General features: G+C 36.9%; 1 protein-coding gene across 1 annotated transcript in view; it reads right to left on the minus strand.

Moving 5' to 3' along the window:
- Positions 1-22,608, minus strand: part of LOC145672846 (glandular kallikrein, prostatic-like) — a 92,065-nt gene that overhangs the window by 40,511 nt on the left and 28,946 nt on the right. The window contains exons 2-4 of the mRNA XM_081741998.1: positions 18,153-18,244; positions 12,261-12,373; positions 11,253-11,371 (exon numbers count right to left, since the gene is read on the minus strand). Of these exons, the coding sequence (XP_081598124.1) occupies positions 11,253-11,371; positions 12,261-12,373; positions 18,153-18,244 (324 nt within the window). The remainder of the gene's footprint in view (positions 1-11,252; positions 11,372-12,260; positions 12,374-18,152; positions 18,245-22,608) is intronic.

Raw genomic sequence — 22,608 nt, forward strand, 5'->3', positions numbered from 1 at the left:
ATCCACATTAATATCATAAAATGCATCTTGAAAAATGCAAAAAACGTAAGAATTCCTTCTTCATCACTATCATAACATAGATAGCAAACAAATATAAATTCATAGTTGCGTCTATCTCCCTAGTTTTCTTCTGCTAGACATAATGTATCAATAAGATGTTGATTAGATGACCAAGAAAAAGAACGTGTTCTACAAAGTTAACCAACAGTTCTAAGTGACTGAAAAAAAATGATGTCTATATGAGTACTCCTTTTTCTCCTTATCTTCGTTGTAATTGTTATTGCCGGCAAGACTTAGAAATACAAACAAACCAAAACAAATTCCATAATGACATGGCCAGTGTCAAAACAAAATTCGTCACCAACTTCACAGATGTTCCTAATCCATCAAATCTTCCTTTGAGAACCGTCTTTTTTTCCTTCTTTTTTTTTTAAAAAAAAACTTCATTGCAGAGAAACAGCTTCCACTTCTTTTCCTTCTTCCAAGGGAAAATACACAGGTAAAAGACGCTGATAGAGATCCCAATTCTCCTTGTCGAAAATACACAATACAATACGGTCTACGTTGTCCACATGATCCTCTAAAAATTTTCGTGTACTCAACAATGCAATTCTCGCAGCAGGTTCCTTAGGGAAATGAAATGCACCAGCAGCGATGCAAGGAAAAGCCACAGTTGAAAACTGATTTTTCAACACAAAATCAAAACAATTGTTATAACAATTCTCCAAAGTCTTCTTGTTCGCATCTCTGGGACCACACGTCAATAATACATGATCAGCGGGGAGATTATAGCCTGGAGCAATCTTCACTTGTCCTGGTTTTAAAGAACGTATTTTCTCACAATCTTTACGAAATTCTTCTCCTGCAGCTTCTTGGATACTTCTATCTGCTCCTCCTAATGGAATAAGTAATTCATTCGTGGGATTGACAACGGCGTCAGCTTTAATCATAGCGATATCTCCTCGAAAAACACTGATTTTCTTGTTGATTGCAGAATTGGCACCAAACTTCGGTTTCAAACTGGAACAATTCTTCCCTGTTTCAGCCCAAGTAGGTAATTGGTTGGCAATTTTCTATCATGTTTACCGCAGGATTAAAAATAATCTCATAGAGTTCTTCTTTTTCTTTCTCTCTCTTATTTCTTCCTTCCTGTTCTTCGGCACAGCAGGCATTCGCAGTAGCATCCTCGACAACGTCTTGTATATCCAAGTCAACATTATCTTCTTCTTCCTCTCCCTCGTTTTCCTTCTCCTGTCTCTCGTAGTACTTCTTCAATCTTTGTACTGCAATCGAATCAACCTTGAATCTTCCTCGTGCAGTCTTGAACTTAACAAAATAGGAATTTGGGTGGTCAATATCCTGAATTATTCCTGGACCAAAATAACGTCCACTGAAAGCTCTGGTGGATCCTTTCTTCATGGTGCTGTCCAAAATCCATACCTTGTCTCCGACTTTGAAATTGGGTTTCGAATGACGTTTGTCATAAAATTTCGTTGCCGTCTTATGTCTCTGGAACCATTTATCATGGGCTTTGTCTCGTATTTCTCCAAGTTGCTGTAAACGTTCAGCATTGTCCTGAAATTCACAAGGGGTGTCCAAAATTGCTTCGTGTAGCATTCTACATCTGAATCCATGCAAAAGTTCAAAAGGGCTGTATCCAGAGGATAAGTTAACAGTTAAATTGTGGGCTAACACAATAGATGGCAGCAGTTCGACCCATTTTCCTTGATCTTTATTACACAACGCAGATTTCAGTCTCTGTTCAATGTTTCGGATAGCTATCTCAGCAGTCCCGTTAGCGTAATGAGCTTGAACATTTACAAATCGAATCTTAGCTCCAATCATTGCACACAACTCCTTGAATAGGTTACTTGCAAAACATGGACCTTTGTCTGTGACTAATTCTTTGAAAATACCGTATTTCAAAATTACATTTTCATAAAGAAAACTACTTACAGAAGACGCTGTTATATCTGCTAATGAACCACAGATAGTATACCGAGTAGCTGCATCGACTACGACAATCAAATACTTGTGTCTCAAAATATTACTCGAGGAGTACACCCCTCCAATGTCTACAAAAATGCGATAGAAGGGCGGCACTTGAGGATACGTTTGCAATGTACCATAAGCAGAACCAGGTTTATTTTTGCTGGACTGGCAAATTAAACATTCTTTGCATTTCTGATAAATATATTGTTTCATATTAGGAAAATACACAGATTTCACTAAAAGATCATATGTCTTAGAAAAACCTCCGTGACTTGAACCAATGGCAGAAGTATGAGCCGCATCAAAAACTTTGTAGCGTAATGAAACAGGTACAGCAACTAAAAATTTCATACCACTAGATGTTTTTTGTTTTCTATACAAGATTCCTTCTTTAACCGTGAAATAAAAGGCCTGTCTTTCAATTTTGGGATTTTTCTTTTCCTTGTTTTCTAACCAATCAAAAATATCCTTATAAAACGGGTCCTTCATTTGTTCATCTCTGAGAGAAGGCTCGTCACTTAGCATATTGTTACACTCTGTAACAGTGGAAGAAAATACTCGAGGGTCTTCCTCATTTTGTTGCTCATCAGAAATGTCCCTGGGGGCACGAGAAAAACGTGAAAGTGCATCGGCTTCTATGTTAGATACCCCAGATATGTGTGTCACAGTAAAGTTATACTGTTCAATAAAACTAAGCCACCTAGCAAATTTGCCTACATTTTTCGTCTGCTTTAAGAACAAAAGACTCTTACAATCGGTTTTCAAAAAAAAGTGACGTCCTAGTAAAAAATAACGAAAGGATCTAAAGGCATATATGATACTCAAAAGTTCAAGTTCATAAGGGTGTCTAGACTTCTCGCTTTTATTTAAGCTACGGCTACAATAAGCAATGGGTGCTAACTCTGGGTCATCTGGAGAGGATATAGGTTGTTTGAGCACGGCAGCCAGACCGCGAGTTGATGCATCACAGAACAAGTATACAGGGTGTTTAGGATTATAATGCATCAAATATGGCGATTTTATGATAAGATCTTTAATTTTCTCAAAAGCATCTTGTTGTTTTTGTGTCCACTTAAACGGTACATCCTTTCTGAGAAGTGAATTCAAAGGTTCCGCAATTTCAGAAAAATTAGGTAAGAATCGTCTTACAAAGCTAGCTAATCCTAGAAAACTTTTCACATGTTTTTTCGTCTTCGGACGTTCATAATTACTAATGGAGTCAGTTATTTTCTTGGAAATTCGCAAGCCATCGTACGAAATATCGTGTCCCAAAACTGTTAATGAAAAATAAGCCAATTTCGTTTTTTCTGGTGCAAGTTTAAGACCACGTTCTCTAATTCGTTGAAATAACTTCTTGGTGAGGTTGATAACATCCTCAAAAGTATTCCCACCCCAGAAAAAATCATCAAGGTACCCGAAAATTTGTTCAGATTCTAATCCTTCCAATGTCATTTTCACTAATCTGTTTAAACCAGCGGAACTAGTGATAAGGCCTTGGGGAAGTGCTGTAAAACAAAAAGAACCAGCTCCTGGGATTGAAAAGGCAGTGACGTGTTGGTATTCTTCCGCGATTTTCACTTGAAAAAAACCACTGAGCAAGTCCGAGCAGCACAGGTAGCGACACTTTCTAAGACGCGAAAGAATGTCTTCTATCGACGGTACAGGAAAACTGTCTGGTGCAATGTGTAAATTGATCGCTCTACAATCCAAACAAAATCTATAAGATCCAGACTTCTTTTTCACGAGAAGAATAGGCGAGTTATAACTCGAGATGCACCTCCTAATAACCTTTTGTTTAAGCAAAGTATCAATCTGTTTTTTAACTTCTTCTCTTAAATGGAAGGGGATAGGAAACTGATTGGTGTGAACTGGGACGTTATCTAGCATTTTAATTTCATGTACGTAGCCCTTGGCCACTCCAAAATCATCCTCTGACCAAGAAAAACAATCCTTATACTCCTCTATAACAGAATAAAACATTTGCTTCTGATCGTCCGAAAGTTGAGGGTTAATGTCCACACGCTTGACATCAAAACCAGCAGGAAAGTTATCGTTGTCTTGTTTACTGGCTAAACCATGATTTTGAACACTATCTGTATCATTTGGATAATGAGCACCCGGCCTAATGTCAATAGCTTCACCTAAATGAAGATTTTTCTCTAAACACAACTTTTTGTTGGTTGGGTTGACTACTCTAATGACAGGATTAACAGGATCCACTCTAGACTCATTAACAAAAATTTCGGCTTTAGAATAGATTTTTTCATTGGGTTGCAAAACATTTTTAATTCCCACTAAATCATTAATTTTTCTAACAGGTACTGAAACACTGGAATTTGGTGGCAAAGTAACAGATTTCGCCGTTATGAAATACGCTTGCATAAGGTTCGCTGTTTGTTCAGAAACTGTGCCTATAGCATGACTTTCAGGTAAAGCGTGATCAGTAGGCTTCCCAAACCTAACTATGTGAACTACGTGAATATCCTGGTTAATAGTGACATGTTGAGGAAGTAACCAATCATTTCCCAACAAAACAGAAGATGCAAATTTGTCAACAACTCTAAAAGTATGCGTAAATGAATAGCCGTCAATTTTGAACTTCAGTACAGCTAACGTGTTAGTTTCAAGTCCTTTACCCGAGATGCCACGGATAATAGTACGTCTTTTAACGAGTCTAGTGTTCGGAGGAAGGAGCTCTCTAGTGCAAATTGAAATTTGACTCCCAGAGTCCAATAACGCTTTATACTCTTTATTTCCAATAGTAATTTTGATACAAGGCAGAATCCTATCCCTAACAATAGGCGTAGTAATCGTGTGGGTCTTAAAAACAGGTCTCTCACTATTCCCTGAACTATTTCCACTATGTAAAACATTACAATTATTACTTCTCCTGACTTGCGCCATGTTGCACTCTAATGCTTTGGCCGGACAGTGTATTTTATTATTCGCGGGAGACGTACTATGATTCTGTTTGCACTTGTTCTGTTCGTTCTTAACTATAACAGAGGTATTCGTCGCAGAGCCCATTCTATCATGCATATTATTACTATTCTTGGCACTCTTACATTCAGAGGAACAAAAAGAAGAAAAAGAGTTACATTTCTGTTGATGAGACGGAATAGAATCTACTGACTGTTGATCACCGCATTCTTTCTCAGCGGATAAGATATCATAATGCAAACGTGCAAGCATTTCTTTTTTTTTCCCGTTGTTCTTCGAGAGGAAATGAAACATGAGAATTATCGCGCAATGAAACATCAGCTATCTTAGCGATAAATTCCGGTGTACTAAACTGCAAGACTTGTTCTTTCGAATTAGATTTAATGAGCGTCTTGTAATTTACTATTAACTCAGCTGACTGTTCTTGTAATAAAAACTCACATAACGCATCAACAGATGGAAACAATTTGTTGCATGTAAGCTTAAAATACTGAGGCAATAACCCTTCAATAAGGAAATTAATTTGTTGTTGAATAGGCATGGCTTTATCAAAACTAAGTATGAGATCTAGCTTCTCATAAATATATGTCATAATAGGTTCCCCTTCTTTTTGATCTCTGGAACGAATAGTATGTTCCGTCACCTTCTTAACTACAAAACCACCAAATAATGTGATCATTCGTCTCTTTATGTCTACATACGACAAGTTCACAAATTCGTCTGTCCTAGTTAAAGCTAGAAACCACGCTAAGGCTCCGTCCCTTAACAGATATGGAAGCAAATGACGCTTCTTTACTGCATTGAACTCATAAATGACGCAGTAAGATTCGAAATACTCAAAAAAACGAATGACGTCTTCCCCATACTTGCCGTGAAAAAATGTGGGGCGCACAATAGAATCTAGAGACGTAAGTCGAGTTTGTGCCATAATGCTAGTATTCACCATTTTCTCTAAATATCTCTAAATAATATAACTAAAAGCACACAAAACAAAATAACACAACAAATTGAGAGGGTGGAGGGAGGGTGGCAAAACAAATAGAATTTCATCAAATTCTAACGGTGGGCGGCAAACAAACTAATGCAAAATAAATCGAGGGTCGCAGATATGTGTGCATCCACACAAGTTAAAACCACATCTCCGCCATGTGCAGTCGCCCCTTGTCGGTCTGAGAGCTCAGATGATGAGTTAATGATTGACGTGTTTGGGGATGTCAGATCCGACAAGTTGCGCCCAGGATTTTGTAAATATAGAACTTAACAAAATGTGAGGTACGGGATCTAACCTGGGTTGCATTTAAATGAAATCCAACACGTACAAAAGAAACAGACTGTGATGTTAAAGGGGGTGAAAAGGGGCAAGAAGGGAGTAACTTTCGGGATAGGTTAATCTACTCGCACTTACTTGCAGGTCTGATCGTTGTCCTCTCCACGATTCCTCCAACGGGCCTACGTCCGTCCATCCCTCTGTTTGGCTGGCTGGTCGTTCAAGTAACCAAAGTTAAGAGTCGGGGAAACCCGGACTGAGTAACCAACTTCGCGAAGACCGCAACTTTAGACAAACTTATAACTTCTTCTTAAAAAGCAATACATCGTCGTTGAATCAAAGGTGCTCTCTAAGATAGAGCAAGGCTATCAATCGTCAATTTCAAATGTAGCTAGCGGTCTACCTTCTATCTCGTCCCTCGCTCCATGTCGACTGTCCCTTCCGATAGTCTCTCAATCCATTTTGTCTGGCGTTCCTTCCGGGTTCATATCCTCGGTTATTCACTTTGATTTGTGTCTCGATGGAAAAAGTGCATGCTCGTAGATTAACCAAGGTGAAGTGATGATAGGAATGCGGACGGGGAAGCAATCTGTTATTTTATTAACTGAAAAATTTACAACGTAAGAAATGAATGGCAGACAGCAAAGGCAAATGAACTTAGAAAAAACAAGTCGATAGGTGATTTAATTTGAAACGAATGATGATGCTTTTGACTGAGATGTTCTTTTAAAATAAAATGTCCCATTGTTCAAAATAAGAAACTTTTCCATATGTCCAAATACACATATCTTCACAGAATGATTCAATAAATGAAATAGCTTAAAACATTCATTTTAAATGCCTAAAATTTAAATGATATTTTATATAAAGACGAAACTTTAACATCCAATAGACTATATCTTTGAGGCAGCATATTAATTGCAATGATTCAACATCACAAACAAAAGAACCTACGTTTACCCACACATGTATTAAGCCATCGTGAAAAACGCATTTAAGGATAGTACTAAGTACACTGAATTAACAACAAAACCACATACAACGTTAATTACCTCTTTTCACTTTTGTTATCTTCCTATAATTTAATTTGTTTTTATACGACCTAACAAATCTTTAATTTATTTATCGCATCAAATACATCACTAATAACATTTGGATGATACCCAAGAAATCTGAATTTTTCAACCACTTCGGATACATCGCATGAGTTTGTCAAAAACTGTTTCATAGATCAACCTCATCTTAATCTCTTTTGTCATTATCAAATATGTTTGTTTTTGTGTCAGTTTATCACACGCCCGTCCGTTTATAACTGAAAAGAGTTAGAATTATCTTCTCCTCTTTCTAATCAGTTCAACACTAAAGTTCTTGTACTATAAATGCCGAATAAGAGGACCGAAATGTCGATGTACCTACGATTTTTACCACTGTTTATAATACAGTTTTCAAAGCGAATAAATTTGTTCAAATTATCCAAGTTCACATTAACGAAACTCTACTCTTTTAGTATTTAGAAATAAACACACTACAAAGAGTAAATGTGTCACTTCATCTTACTTTTGTGTCTCTGTGTCCCCTACTTAGGACTCAGGATACTTGCCCCGAATGCCATAAGATCACAAACTAAGTTTCGGCAATAGTACTTTTTCCCATCAAATCTTCTATAAAATCACCTGATCCAGTGATCGCAAACATCATAGTGATCTGAACTTCGGTGTTATCTGTGTCTATGTTTGATCCTTCCTAACATCTAGCATCGAATTTACGTTGGTTTTGTTAACAGTATGTTAAGTGTAGTTTGTGAAGAATAATAAATGGCAGAGGATGTCTTCAAAATTCTTCTTTCGTGTGAATAAGAGCAAATGATGATGAAAATTATATGTGGTTATGATAGTGAAGTGTGATAAGAACGTGTATAAGTGACAACAACAGAAATGTGCCTAATGTTTATTATTTAATATAATTTTCGTTCTATTTTTTCTATAATTTACATTTTCGTTTGCTCATGCATACAACATGTGTCTCTTTCTAAACTAAAATTCTTGGTTTACCTTCTGATACAATAACACTCTCTAGTCTTAATAAATGTAACTGAAAAGCATGAAAACTTGCAACGACTTTTAAATATCACATCTGATTGGTTAGGTATTTCTCAGGCATTCTTAATAAATCTGTAGCTCCGTCAGTTAAAATATAATTTATGAAAAATTCTTCATAAAGGTTAATGAATAAAAATGAGTTCTTAGTAAATTTTCTGCAAAACAAAATTAGTAGCTTGAAAATTATAGAACTGGAATTAACAGACGCGGAATTTTGTAAATTAATCAGTAATTCAGTAACTCCTTATATATATTGTTACTTACAAAGATAACTTCTTCCATAGAAGAATATCTAGAATTTGCTGAAATGTTTGAGTTAAATTACTCATATAATCTACAGTACAAACTTTTCGTTAAAACTGATGATAGTGCTGTTTATAGTAAATTATTGCTTCAGATAAATACGAAGATTATATGAGTTTTCGTTCATGTAATGCTTGTAATTCGTTAGCGAACTTTTCGCAAAGAAGACCTTTAGGAGAAAGTATAGCGCAAATCAACATCCGAACAATATCTTTCTAAAGGACGAAGGTAATTACCATATTTTTATAAACGAACATTAGTATTTGTCACATGTTCTTCTTCTGTGTGATCGATAGTGGTAGTACCTTATCGTTAGTCGACAGAAAAATTTCGAAGAAAATTCATGAAACGTGTAGTCCTAACGTAAACTTAAACTTTTAATATCTCGTTGTCAATCATGGGAACTGAGCACGTGTAAATACACTAAATGATTGTTCTTTGTTATGCTCGTAAGTTCGTCGTAGTTTAAAATTACTAGTAAGAATGAACTTTCTTTAAAAATAATTTCGCCCACATAGGCATTCGTAAAAGGAAATTCTGTTTCGAAAACTCTAAATGCGAGGTTACACTAACTCCCTCAGCTTCTCAAAATAATCCAGTTCTAAGTGATCTGTGGGCCACAATTCTCATTTCAGGTATGCTCCTGTTGATTCTGGGCCTTGAAGACAAATTACGTTATGTTTTTGACACTCTACTGCGAAGAGTTATTGGAGAGATGAAGGTTTGGCATGTTCTACTGGTATTGCTACTACTACGCAGTCCAATCAAGGTTGCCAGGATCAATCCTCTCGAAGTCCCAGGAAAAGAAGGGAAGTCCTCCGACCGCAACAATTCCCGGGACCATTCAGGAAGTAGAATTGGAGTTAATATCGCATAAGTGTCAACTACATGGGAAAGGATGGAGCCGAGGCAGATGCTATTAGCACTGACGAGGTTCTTCCACCAGGTGTCAATACCTTTAACGTCTTATAAGGAATATACTTCTGATAAGGATATGTTTTCAGAATCTATTTTCACACCACAAAAGTTTGATTTTATTGTTGGAAAGCTTTTCTGGTAGGTGATATTTTCTAAGTACTAAGTAATTACGTAGACAAATTTCAGGATTATCTTTCTTCATGATATTTTTTTTAATACAGATAAATAAGAGCGAGATTGATGAGCAGCTAAGCACCAAAAATTCATAAGGCAAAAGAAAATTCTTGACACTAAAATCAGACATCCTTAAAAGGCAGAAAATATTGCCTTACCAATTGTACATTTGTTGTTCTTGCCTTATCCGATTGCTAGTTTCTTGCGTTATAACTTCTGAGATTTTATGCATGTTGATACGAATCTTTCAGACTTCCCAACATTTATCTATTGTGTTTTTTATGTTATCTGATCTTTGTCTTGTCTCTAAATTCGAGAGGATTTCTTCAGATGACACTACATTTTCTCCAGATTACACGGAACAACTTTAAGACAGACAGGCGTGTGCTGCAGGTATCAAGTGATTGATTGTTTCAATGATGTGAATTCTCTAGTATAGTTGTTGTAAGTGGGGAGTTTGCAATGTTGCTTTTCGTAGGAGAGATTCGAATTCCATTCACATTAAGATTTCTTTCGGTTGTGATGCAGAGCAAAGATTAAATTAATGTCTTATGTTACTTTTATGCTTACTCATAATTAAGAATTGGTGAAAAAATTCAATCAATTATACTTTAAAGTAGGAGTGATATGTTTAACAATTATACTCTCGTCCTCTTTCTATAACCAGTATATCACCTCGGGGTACAATGACTTAATAGTGAAGCATTCACCTCTGGTGAGAGAGACCCTTTATTCGACCCTCATGATGTGAATTTGTTGTAGACAACTTCGTGTTGTAAGTTCTTTCAGAATGATTTCATTTCCTCTCATATTTCAATTCAGCTAATCACTTTATAATCCTACACTTTCATGAACGACCCCTCTTATGTATCCAACTGTGGGACAAAAACCGAAATATTTTGTTTCCTTCCTAGCTAGTTTTCTTACCCGCTGCAACTTGCAGCACTTTAGTACCGCAATATTTATGGTTATCTTACGAATGTGAAATAGAAATTAAGTAACAACTTTTTGAATACTACGTTAAACGTTGACTGCCATGTGTATGGAATTCCATACACACAGCTGTCCCATACAGCGCCGCGTTTATGGTTTGTCATATACAAATAATATGTTGCACTTTTGTCGCGTTCATTCGACAGGTGTGTATGCAATTACAAACATATGGTGTAGAAGTCAAAATTTCATGTCCTCGCCGCATATATGAATACCATACACAAAGAAAATTATACATTTAATAGCTTAAACAAAGACAAAAACGAAATATTACAGATGGGCTGTTGCGCGTGCGCATGGGTGATAATGAACAACACTGATGGTGGCAGTCAAAGTGTTAATCATTTGTAAAAAGAAAAATTAAATTAGATGATGTTATTGCTATTATGTTATTAGAAATTTTTAAAAATAAGTGTGCATTATTTCGTGAAATATATATTTAGAATATAATCTATTCCATTGAACATACAACTTCATATTTATGCGAAAAAAGCTGCTACTTTTCGTAATAGGTGAAAATATTTAAAAATAAAATAAAGAAGAGCATTAAAAATCTAAGTACGTACTTGAAGTCGCAGTGTGCTACTGTAAGCACCCATTTATCATCTATAAGTACTCCTGCACAGCCATGTCCCCATGCCCATTTTTTCTCCACTTCATCGTACATGGAACGTCGTAATGACACCTTTAATATCAACAAGAAAAGAAACAAGTAATCTTTACTGCTTAGGTACTAATTATAATTATTATAGTTTTCATTTAGGCCTGCTATACACTATAGGACAGATTCTGGAAAATCTCTTACGTTTTTTCCTAGAGGCAAAAATCTTGGCGTGTATGGCATCAGATCGCATGTCATGCCCTATGTTCTGAACGATCCTATTACATTTCTCTTGTTTAGGGCACGCTCTATTTCAGAAAGAAAATTTGTAAGATTTCGATTTAAGCGATATTAGGTGAGAGAAAGTGAAAACAAATTTGTTTCCTCCTCACCAGTCTCCATTGTCTCCACGATACGAAGGCATTTTATTTAACAGGGAGTCATGAGATGGAACAAAGATACACAAGAGGCTCTTCCATTTGTAGTTCATTTTCCACCATTTACAATACTATGTTGGTAGTATTATTGTTTCGGAGATACAGACACGGTTTTTGTTCAATAACGTCTATTTTCGTTCCTTTTTGCTGTCATAATTAATAGTGTTGTTAACACTATTCCTGTACTACCAATGCTTGTTCAACAGTAGGCACCACTTCGTTTTATCGCAATGCACTATGGATCAATATCTCGCAACGTCATTTAGTCGGACAAAAAAAATCTCCAGGTATATGGCACAAAAGGCTAGGATATCCTACGATATATGTTGTAACATTTTTCCTAAGATATTTCGTATGATTTATCCTATAGTGCATAGCCGACCTTAGTTTTATTTTGCTTGAAACTTTTTAAAATTGTTAATATTAAAGTTACTTTAATTCAGTTACAGCTGTTAGTCATTCAACTAGCTTATGTATAATAACTGTAAAGGATATAAATTCAGCTTTCAAATACTGATAGGCCGTTTGCAGCTCACCATGAAAGGAAATTCTCCAGTTGTTGCTTCCGTTCCTTCCCACACCACATCTTCATCTCTTGGTTTTTCGTTCTTTACAATACAAGGAGTGTAGCATCTTAGCATTTGCTTTCCTGAAATAAGAGTGTATAACGTAAAAGTTTCGTGGACTGTATTAAATACAGCGAATATTAGATTCCTGCTATATTCATCCTTTATTATACCATGATTTCAAAAATATTTACGCAAGATTTGTGGCTCTACACTTATCGGTTATCAACTTTCCTGTAACTCTTCCATGTCTAATTAGGTCAATTTGACACATAAAGCCTTAAAGGAAGCTGGTAGACTGGAATCCGTATGTGCACAATGAAACAGCCATAATATTTGACCAAACTGTAAACACGAGCAGATGTTTGGTGGTTCTGTCTACCTCTATTCCACAATTGTCCGTTTGAAACTGCAAAAAATGAAATGAAATCTTTAAGTTTTATGTCCCACGGTTATGTTGGTTAGGTTAAAGGAGACGGTGATGATGAGAGATGAGTGAAATGGTTGAATGAAGAAAGTGGGAGGAAACGGAAGAATCCCGAGAAAACCCACGAGCAAGGTGTTTGTCCACCGTGAAGTCAACACAGCGCGAGCTGGGATCGAACCAGGGACCCCAAGCAACAGAGGTGAACGCTCTACCACTGAGCCACCGCGCCCCCTGTTTGAAACTGCAGTATTCATGATGTCACAAAAGAACAAAAAGTGATTTCAAAACGCACAATTTCGTACTAAAATAATGAAGCACGTAAAAGTAAGTTCAAATCACAAAGGTGTTCCAAAAAGCATGATACAGCGAGTGTTTTCCAGCTTCGGGGCTACCCAGCAAACAAGTTGCCGCAAAAATACTGGTCGTCCTGCCGTGAAATCAGGATCGAAGATGATGGCGAAAGTGCAGAAAGTTTTTCAAAGATATTTGTCGATGTCGTTTCGTTGTGATGCACAGAATTTGAAGCTGAGGAAGTCAACTCTGCAGAAAAAGTTGGAAATTAAGGCTTGCCTAAAGAAAACTGCACCCAATTGCATCAACGATTAGGAGGAGCGTGCGAAAGCAGGGTGCCGTCACGTTTACGAATAATCCCTGTGCAAAATCCTTGTAGTGTATGACGAGACTTATGTGCCTTGGGAGTCAGATGAAGTTCCAGGGAGGTATTTCCATGCCTCGGATCCATCTGCGCTACGATACGACGTAAAAAGGAAGAGCCGGAGCAAGTTCTTCAAGAAAATACTTGTGTGGCAAGCAATAGACAGCAAGGGGAGAGTTTCGGAGCCCTTTATAACTGAAGGCACTATCATCGCCAATGCATACCTCTCAAAATGCTTGAAGAAGAGATTGATTCCTTTTTCATCCGGACGCCGAAGACACAAAGTTTTGTTTTGGCGAAGAATGTCATAGTGAAGACATCCCATTCGTTGAGAAAGCAAAGAATCCACCTAATGTACTCCAAGGGCGAGCCATAGAGGCATTTGGGGCCTTATGTGAACAGAAGTAAGCTAAATTTCACCAGAGCAAAAAATCTTCGTGACTTTACGCAGATTTGAAAATCTCTCAGCCAAGAACTTGCCTGAACTACAGAACTCGACCTGATGCGGAGGGAGATACATAATCTGCGGAAAATTTGGTACAAAGGAATCCAGAATGCCAATCTTACTTCAATTGTTTGGTACGGAGTCGTCATTTTAATGTACATCTCAATTTGGAAATAAATTTCAAAAATATATCTTAATCCTCATAGTTTCTCCAGCCTACCAATTTCTTGTTCACCCTTTATATACGGCACGCATTGAAGGAAGCAAGAATCTAGTGGATGATTATATTCAACAGTTTAATAGAGATATGCAATAACAATATAGTTCTTCGTATGTAGTAAAGTTATAAGCTTAACCAACTTTTCCTTTCAACAGTATAACTATAGAAAGTTGTAGGGCCACACTAGGTTGTCAGTGTAAAGTATTAGTTATATAGTGACAAGTATTCTTACACAGTTCAATATGTGTTGCAATTATATGAAGTCAATACAGGATGATAGATAAACTAGAAATCATAGAAAGTACTGCAACAGTCGAAACTACCCAATAGATTGAATACTTTAAAAGCCAGTTCGAACAACCAAATTCACAAACTTTCTCTCTTTGCATACAAATAGAACAATTTCCATTCTTATCCCTATTTCTTATAGTTATGACTTACAAGCTATATTACAAACAAATGGTTTGAAAAATTTTGCCTCTCGCCTCAAGTTTGTATTAGTTTTAATAGCTTGTGTTATATTTCATTTGCTGAAAATGTACTACAATTTTACAAACTTAAACACAGATGAGAATTTAAGAATTTGTCTACATCTTTTACATCGTCACCTCATTTCGATACAATTTATGTATGCTGAATTTTTCTCAAACCAAGGCGGCTGGGTTTCTGAATACTCAGGAAAAAGGAAACGGGACTACAAAGTCAGGTGATAGCTGCTGATATTCATTAAAAAATGTGTATTTAACAAACTACCTACTACAACGTAGATACAGAGGTTTTTGCCTCTCGCCTCAAGTTTGTATTAGTTTTAATAGCTTGTGTTATATTTCATTTGCTGAAAATGTACTACAATTTTACAAACTTAAACACAGATGAGAATTTAAGAATTTGTCTACATCTTTTACATCGTCACCTCATTTCGATACAATTTATGTATGCTGAGTTTTTCTCAAACCAAGGCGGCTGGGTTTCTGAATACTCAGGAAAAAGGAAACGGGACTACAAAGTCAGGTAATAGCTGCTGATATTCATTAAAAAATGTGTATTTAACAAACTACCTACTACAACGTAGATACAGAGGTTATTACTTGATGAAATACCTGTCATTGTTCAAACACTTGTTGAGTCGGGCTATTCCCGACTGTATCCCGCAAGTATAGTATTCTACTGCTACTCTACGTCATGAAGATCGGTTCTGCCTCTCCAAAATTCATAAACATATGTTGCCAATTCATAATGTTTCCACAAATGAGAAGAAGTGATTTCTGAATATTCGCTGGGTGGTTACAACATACTTGGAAAAACACAGGACGGAGTACAGATGCTGATCAGAAAAATGCAAAGACCTGAACGAAATTGCAACTTACCAGATTAATATGGTGTCGGGCCAGCTTTCGCCTTCAGAACAGCCTTGATGCGACGTGGGTTGGAGGCATAGATTTCGTGAATGGTAGCAAGTGGAATTTTACACCATTCCTCGTGCAGGGCATCGGCCAGTTCTGTGAGAGAGGATGGAGGTGGAAATCGTCGGCGGAGTCGTGATTCCAAGACGGACCACAGATTCCAAGACGAACAATTATGTTGAGATCTGGGGATTGGGCGGGCCAGGGAAGGTGTGGAACTTCATCCCGATGTTCCTCAAACCACGCTGCAACAACGCCAGCTGTTTGAATGGGTGCATTATCATCCTGGGAGATGGCGGCATTGTCCGGGAACAACATCCGGACCATAGGATGCAAGTGGTCTCCTAAAATTGCGACATAATCGTTGGCAGTGATTCGTCCGCTAAGTGTGACCAAAGGACCCAATGAAAACCATGATATGTCGGCCCACATCATCACCAAGCCGCCGCCATGTTTCACAGTTGGGCGGAGACACTGCAGATCATAAGCTTCTTTGGGCGTTCTCCACACATAAACACGGCCCGTGGTTGGGAATAGTGTGAAGGATGACTCATCCGACCATATCACACGTTTCCAGTCCTCAATGGTCCTAGTTGCATGTTCGCGGCACCATTTGCGGCGTGCGAAAGCGTTATGGTCCCAGATGAGCGGTTTGGCCCGTGCAACACGACCCCGTAAGTTCATGTCATGTAATTTGCGGCGGACTGTGATTGTCGAAACACGATGGGGGAGGTGCTGATTGAGTTCCTCCATCACTTGCTCCGCACTGGCACGTCGGTTCTGCGTGACAATGCGCTTTAATACTCGGCGTGACCTGTCACTCATGATTTTCTCCCGCCCACTGTTCCGCTTCCTCGATGTGGTTTTCCCGTGTGTTGTGTAGACCGTCATCACCTTCGACACTGTCCCACGCGACACACCTAACACAGTATCCACTGCCGCCACATAACCGCGCACCAACAATTTGCCCTCTTTGAAAATCTGAGAGGTCTCTAATTTTACACTACCTCCGTCTGCTGCAGCCACTGGACGCTGCTGTTCCATTGCGCCTGACGTAGTATGGAGACCGACCTAACACACCACCACCAGCGGTCCGGCGCTGCGGGGCCACGACACCATACATCTGACGTGTTGCCAACTACAGGTGTTTCCATTTTTCTGATCACCATCTGTATATTTCACATTTGGGAGGGTTCTAAACTCTCACAGCCACTCCAGTCATTGTAAATGACGGTTACTTGTGCTAGACTAAGCATAGCAATGAGGAACAGCCACGAGAGGGAAGCAGATGGATATCAGTTTAGTGAAAGTCAGTTATATGCACGAAAATATTCTCTATCCGGCTACAGGAGTTCTGACTTTACGAATAAGGACGGATTTTCATGTATATGTGGCTTGGATATCTATGTATAGCAAACAAAAAGTTGCGTTACACGCGGAACCCTACTTAAACAACTTTGTCAATTAGCTATTCAGTAACATCGCAAGCGACGTACCTAACGGACGTTTGCATGAATATCTGTAGTCTTTTATAATATATCAACAGTATAAATTTAGTGTAATTTTCGCATTCTCTCTTTCAAAGAAGTCTTTCACATTTGAATGATTTCTATTACATTGTGTAGAATTCTTCTCAAAATATTTGGTTAGAATATATGACAAGTTCACACTTATGATTCCGTGGAAAAAAATAAGGATATAGAAAGAAACCTGTTGAGAATGCTCCAAGATCATTGCAAGCAGAACTAAACAAGAATGGAGAAATGAAGCGGGAAGGATAACCGTGATTGGTCCCACATGTGAAAGTATATCTTTTTATCCGCACTTTCTTCTGTTTCTCGCAAAAATTCGCAAAATAACATTACTATATGACTTACGGTTCCCGAGATATGGCTCCTTAAATCTTCCGAAATTCGAACTTTTTTTGGCCAATATCTGAAGAATAGTGGCCAGTTAGCCAGTAACCCTTTGGTTAGTGGCCACCGGTTACTATTTGCTACAAAAATGTTTACCATGCGGTTAGGTATTGATCAAACCAATATTATATGTCTATAATTTATGATTTCTGAGATGAAAAATTTGCATATAACAGACACACACACACACACATACTCGGACATAGAGAATTCAGTAACGAACTTTGCAAGTGCGTTAGAACTCTCGTAAAAAAATTATATTCTGTAAGATTTCCAAATAGTAAGACTATTCATGGCTTTGGTCAGTGTCTCTTTTGTTAAAAAAAATCTAATTTTAAAATTCAGTTAGAAACCAATTGTTTTATACAAATATTTGACATCAAGAATTAAATTTTAGATGCCATCTGTATATGATCACAGAAGAAAGAACGCTTAATTAAAAAATTGTAGTTCATGAAACGAAATCTAAGTTTTACGTACGACGCTTAAGCCGGCTAGGTTAAAGGAGACAGTGATAATGAGAAATGAATGAAATGATGGAATGAAGAAAGTTGGAGAAAACGGGAGAACCCCGAAAAACCCACGCACACGGTATTTGTTTACAACAAAACTCACTTGGCGCGAGCTGAGATCGAACCAAGGACCCCATGCAACAGAGGTGAACGCTCTACTACTGAATAAAATCGTCTCCTTTGTAGTTCATGCGAGAAGAAGAATGTTATGAATATAAATACCCTACTCTTGAATGATAAAACCTTATAGGTTTAGTATGTTGAAATGAAATCCAATAACTTACCTACAGCATCATCTCTGCCAAGTGAAGGAATCACTCTCAGAAGAAGAATTAGACATCTAAGGAAGGATATTGATGTGTAGGGACTTAAACGCCTGTGTTAGAGAAAAAACATAAGAACGCATTATACAAATAAACTCCTTACCAAAAGTTCTACCTATTACAAACATGCTAAAGCTTTGAGGAAATTAATTATAAAACACGAGCGCAATTAAAGTTTCAAAAACACTTGTGAGTCACCACGTTATTATCTATTTAGATGGCCACAGTTGTATTATTGAACATTGTTTACGAAACCTGAAAATGTGAGATTTGAATTGTCCGAAAACTATAAATCTCGCTTGATGCGCGACTTACTACTGGGCTACTAATGTGACGGTCTTTCAACTGAATCATCTATTTCTTGATTTTTCATGAGTTACCTTCGGCCATTAGCCATCACAGTAATTTTCAAACATATAGTATTAAGATATTTGGAAAATATTGAGTTAACATTAAAATAAGAGCAAAGAACTAGGCTACTTGATATCTGAAACCACTTTAAAAGTAAAACACATTGAACTCCATGGGTACCAATGACATGCATGTGGATGTCGCGAAAATGTATCTCTTATTAACTGTCATATTAATTCTGGAGTTGATGATATTTGTTGTAGATGCAAGATAAGACTTAGTTGTACTATTTCTCCTTAGGTGAAGGCACCCTACTAACAGAGAAGACAAAACAATGTGCTGTCTCAGTAGATGATAGATCTAAGGCAGCATTATTTACAACATACATATGTCTGAATTGACGATAAACAATGATCACAATCAAGATCTACTTCCAGATCGGAAAACGAGAAGGCTTTGTCTTTGATCTCCGGAAAGTGTTGCCAACCTGATACAGCATAAAATTCCTTCAGAACACCAGAGTTTCTCATTTTCAGTCCAAATATTCCATAATACAAATAATTGTTTTTATCAGTAATGTGATCGCTCTCCTCACGCACGCACAATAATTATGCCCTACAAAGCGGTCTAGACAGTTTTTAAGAGTAAATGAAAAGGGTATTACAGCACGCACATAGCAAAATGATACCTAGAGCGCAAGGGGTTAATATTAAGAAAAAATGTATTACATATATTGATCAAGTTTATTAATTCTATTATACGTTATATTTTATATTATAAAGAAAATATAGAATCCAAATGGTAGTAATTTATTTATTGCAAGTTAGAACATATTCAATTAGGAAAACGTACGAGAAAATATATTTAAAAACTATTTCAAGTAAGCCTTTAAAATGATAAAATTACTAATTTCCCATATGATATTTTAGAACAGTTTGAATTTATCAATCACAAAACTTTCTTTCAACTCACAAATTCAAGCTGATTCCAAAATCATAATTTCTAGTTGCAGCAAAATATAAGAAAACCATTTATCTACTTTATTTACTTCATTTGTGATTGTATGTTGAAATCTATACAATTAGGTTAAAGGAAATCTCTTTTAAATTTAAATATTGAAGGCATGTTTCACAGATACCATTGTATTTATTCTTATTTTAATTACGTAAACAGTTAGTTAACCTTTCACCTTAAACTTTTCATAAGCTTAATATACTGTATTGTTCTTTTTTCATAATGTGAGAACGTAATCTCGCCTAGAGACTGTCTTTTGTCTGGGGTGCAAGCAATATGAGTGCCGGTATCTGTTTTGTTTGGACATTTTATATTCATTGCCTGTACAGTGCATTGTGCGTTTATCTTAGTGTCGTGTCTACAGAGGAAGAACATTTTACCATTTTTTACAAATCCAGATAGTTCTGCAGACACAGATAAGTCATTCTATTATATTATTTTACCTTTTGTTAGTTTTCCCTGGAAGATACCAGACATTTTTCTTTGTACTTTTTTTATGACCGGAACCATTAAATAGTAAATACTTTGTACGCAGTAGTTTTCTTTCTTTATACCTTCTAAGTAAATTCGTTTTCTCGATCACTCCCGGCACCAAATTATATAACATATATTCCTTATATATTGAATGTAGACAAAATATTGTGTATAAAGTATTTATTATTTAATTGTCCCGGTTATAATAACAATACAAACTAAAAGGCTTGGTATCTTCCAGGGAAAACAAACAAAAAATAAAATAATATAAAAGAATGACTTATCTGTGTTTGCAAAATTATCTGGATTTGTAAGAAATAGTAAAATGTTCTTCCTCTGGACACATAACACTAAGTTAAACCCATAATGCAATGTAAAGACACTAAATACAAAATGTCCAAACATAAAAAATATCGACATTCACATTGCTTGCACACCAAACAAAAACAGTCTCTTGGCGCAATTACGTTCTTATATTATTAAAAAAACAACACAACATATTGCGCTTATAAAAAAAATTAAGGTGAAAGTTCAACTAACTGTTTACTTAATTAAAATAACAAAGGTAATATACATACATACATACATATATATATATATATATATATATATATATATATATATATATATATGCAAAACTAAATGCAAAGGTAATATATATATATATTGTTCAGTCTACATTTGGCCAATTTCGACTTATCTAAAAATTTAGAAGAATCAATGGCGCCAGATCCGCAAGTGCTCGATGTGTTTCCCTTGGTTCCTAACAATAGCCCGAGAGCGTAAGTTCCACTCTTATGGGCTTCCCTGAAGAACTGGAAGGGTAATTCCCTTTGCATAGCTTTCCAAAGTCCTTCCACAGTTGTCACACGCAGTTTTCCCAAAGTCCGCTCAGCAATCCAAATTCACAATAGTAATAGGACTTGCATCTGGAGCTTTAACAGGTACCTCATTGAAAGGTATCACCTGTATATCACTTGCCTCCTCCATCTCCCTGTGAGGGACGAACGTGAGGTATGCGATGAGGCCTTGTCCATCTGAATGCGCACCAGATTGCCGTCATTTCCGTACATTGTTGGAATCTCATGCTCGTAGATCTGCCGCATGATCTGCCCCTGAAAACACTGCGAATTTATTTTCCAGTTTTTCGCCACCCTACTAATCTTCAGTTTATCTCGATAACAGTAGCCAGTAACGACCCCTTTTGGGAAGGATTCTTTACAGACACGGACCCACCTTCTGAATTTCTTGGCGCCTTTCTCTCGGTATATGATGGCTCTCGGTTTGCCGCGGTCGGAAAGGTAAATCCATGCTTCATCGAGCGTTACGACTAACATCCACCTTTGTTTTGCCAGATGCCCTTCGTACAGCTTCCGGGCGTTACACTTCCATTCCTTTTGGTGGGCATCCGTGAGAAGATGACCGCGAGCTTTCATGACTTTTTCCAGCTTGACTTGATGGTGTAACGGCCGGTTCACAGTCCTCAAAGACACGTCAAGGCGCTCCAGATGTTCCTCACAAGAAACAAGCAAATTGACGGCGTGTTTAAAACAGATACTCTAGGTAACTTTCACGAATACAGTTCTTGTCCTGTAGCGCTATATGCAAAATGTTATGAGTGCTATTACACCGTTATATACCAGGAGGACATTATGTTTTTGATACTTATATTCAGTGTCCAAACATTTATAAGAGACAGCTATTTTTATTCCCGATATTACGGTAATGTTTTTACTTTTACCTTTACAGCTTCATTATCATAGCGTTGTATGCAAAATGTAAATTGTGTAATTATTACTAAATCTGAATTCCAAACACGTATTTATTGTTTTTCGTGTTCAGCGCTCAAAAATTATAAGGGAGGGATGTTTCTATTTACGTAATCATTTCAAAGTTTGGTGACTTTTACCTGTACTATTTCATTATAATAGCGTTATATGCAAAAGGTAAATTATGCAATTACTACTAAATCTGAGCTAGGAACATATTATCATTGTCCTTTTATTGTGCAGTGTGCAAGAAATTATAAACAATAGCTATTTTATTTCCGTAATCATTTTAATGTTCAATGAAAATTATACCACCAGCGGCAGCCGGCAGAGACGCGAGGAAACGCCAATGAACCACAAAATTAGTCCCCCAAAGTACGTTAAATTGCCTATATGCGTCATTGGCTTACATTAAGGGAATCTAAAAACACTAAAAATGTAACACTGGTTGGGTTCGAATAACCAACTTTACGATTGCTAGAAGCGTCTTCTTTTGACTTCACCACGTAGACAATGTAGAAAACCTTGCTCGTAGAGGGATAATTCGTTGAGGTCTTTTTAATTTGGTCAATCAGAGTACTTCTTTAACCGTGTATATTCGACGATAAGCAATTTGGGTCAGATAAAATGTGTTAGCCATGTAGTTTATAAAAAAATGACGCCCGTCTATTTACCTTATTTCATAGTTCACCCATATTCACTTTGTAATGATCTTTGACAGTTGCCATCTAAATTCATACAATTACACGCATTCATCCCAAGATTTTTTACTTCATGATAAAGAGGTAGGGGTTATTGTAGACTTCAGG

Source organism: Thermobia domestica, chromosome 16 (assembly GCF_964235325.1).
Source record: "Thermobia domestica chromosome 16, izTheDome1.hap1.1, whole genome shotgun sequence".
Classification (NCBI taxonomy): domain Eukaryota; kingdom Metazoa; phylum Arthropoda; class Insecta; order Zygentoma; family Lepismatidae; genus Thermobia; species Thermobia domestica.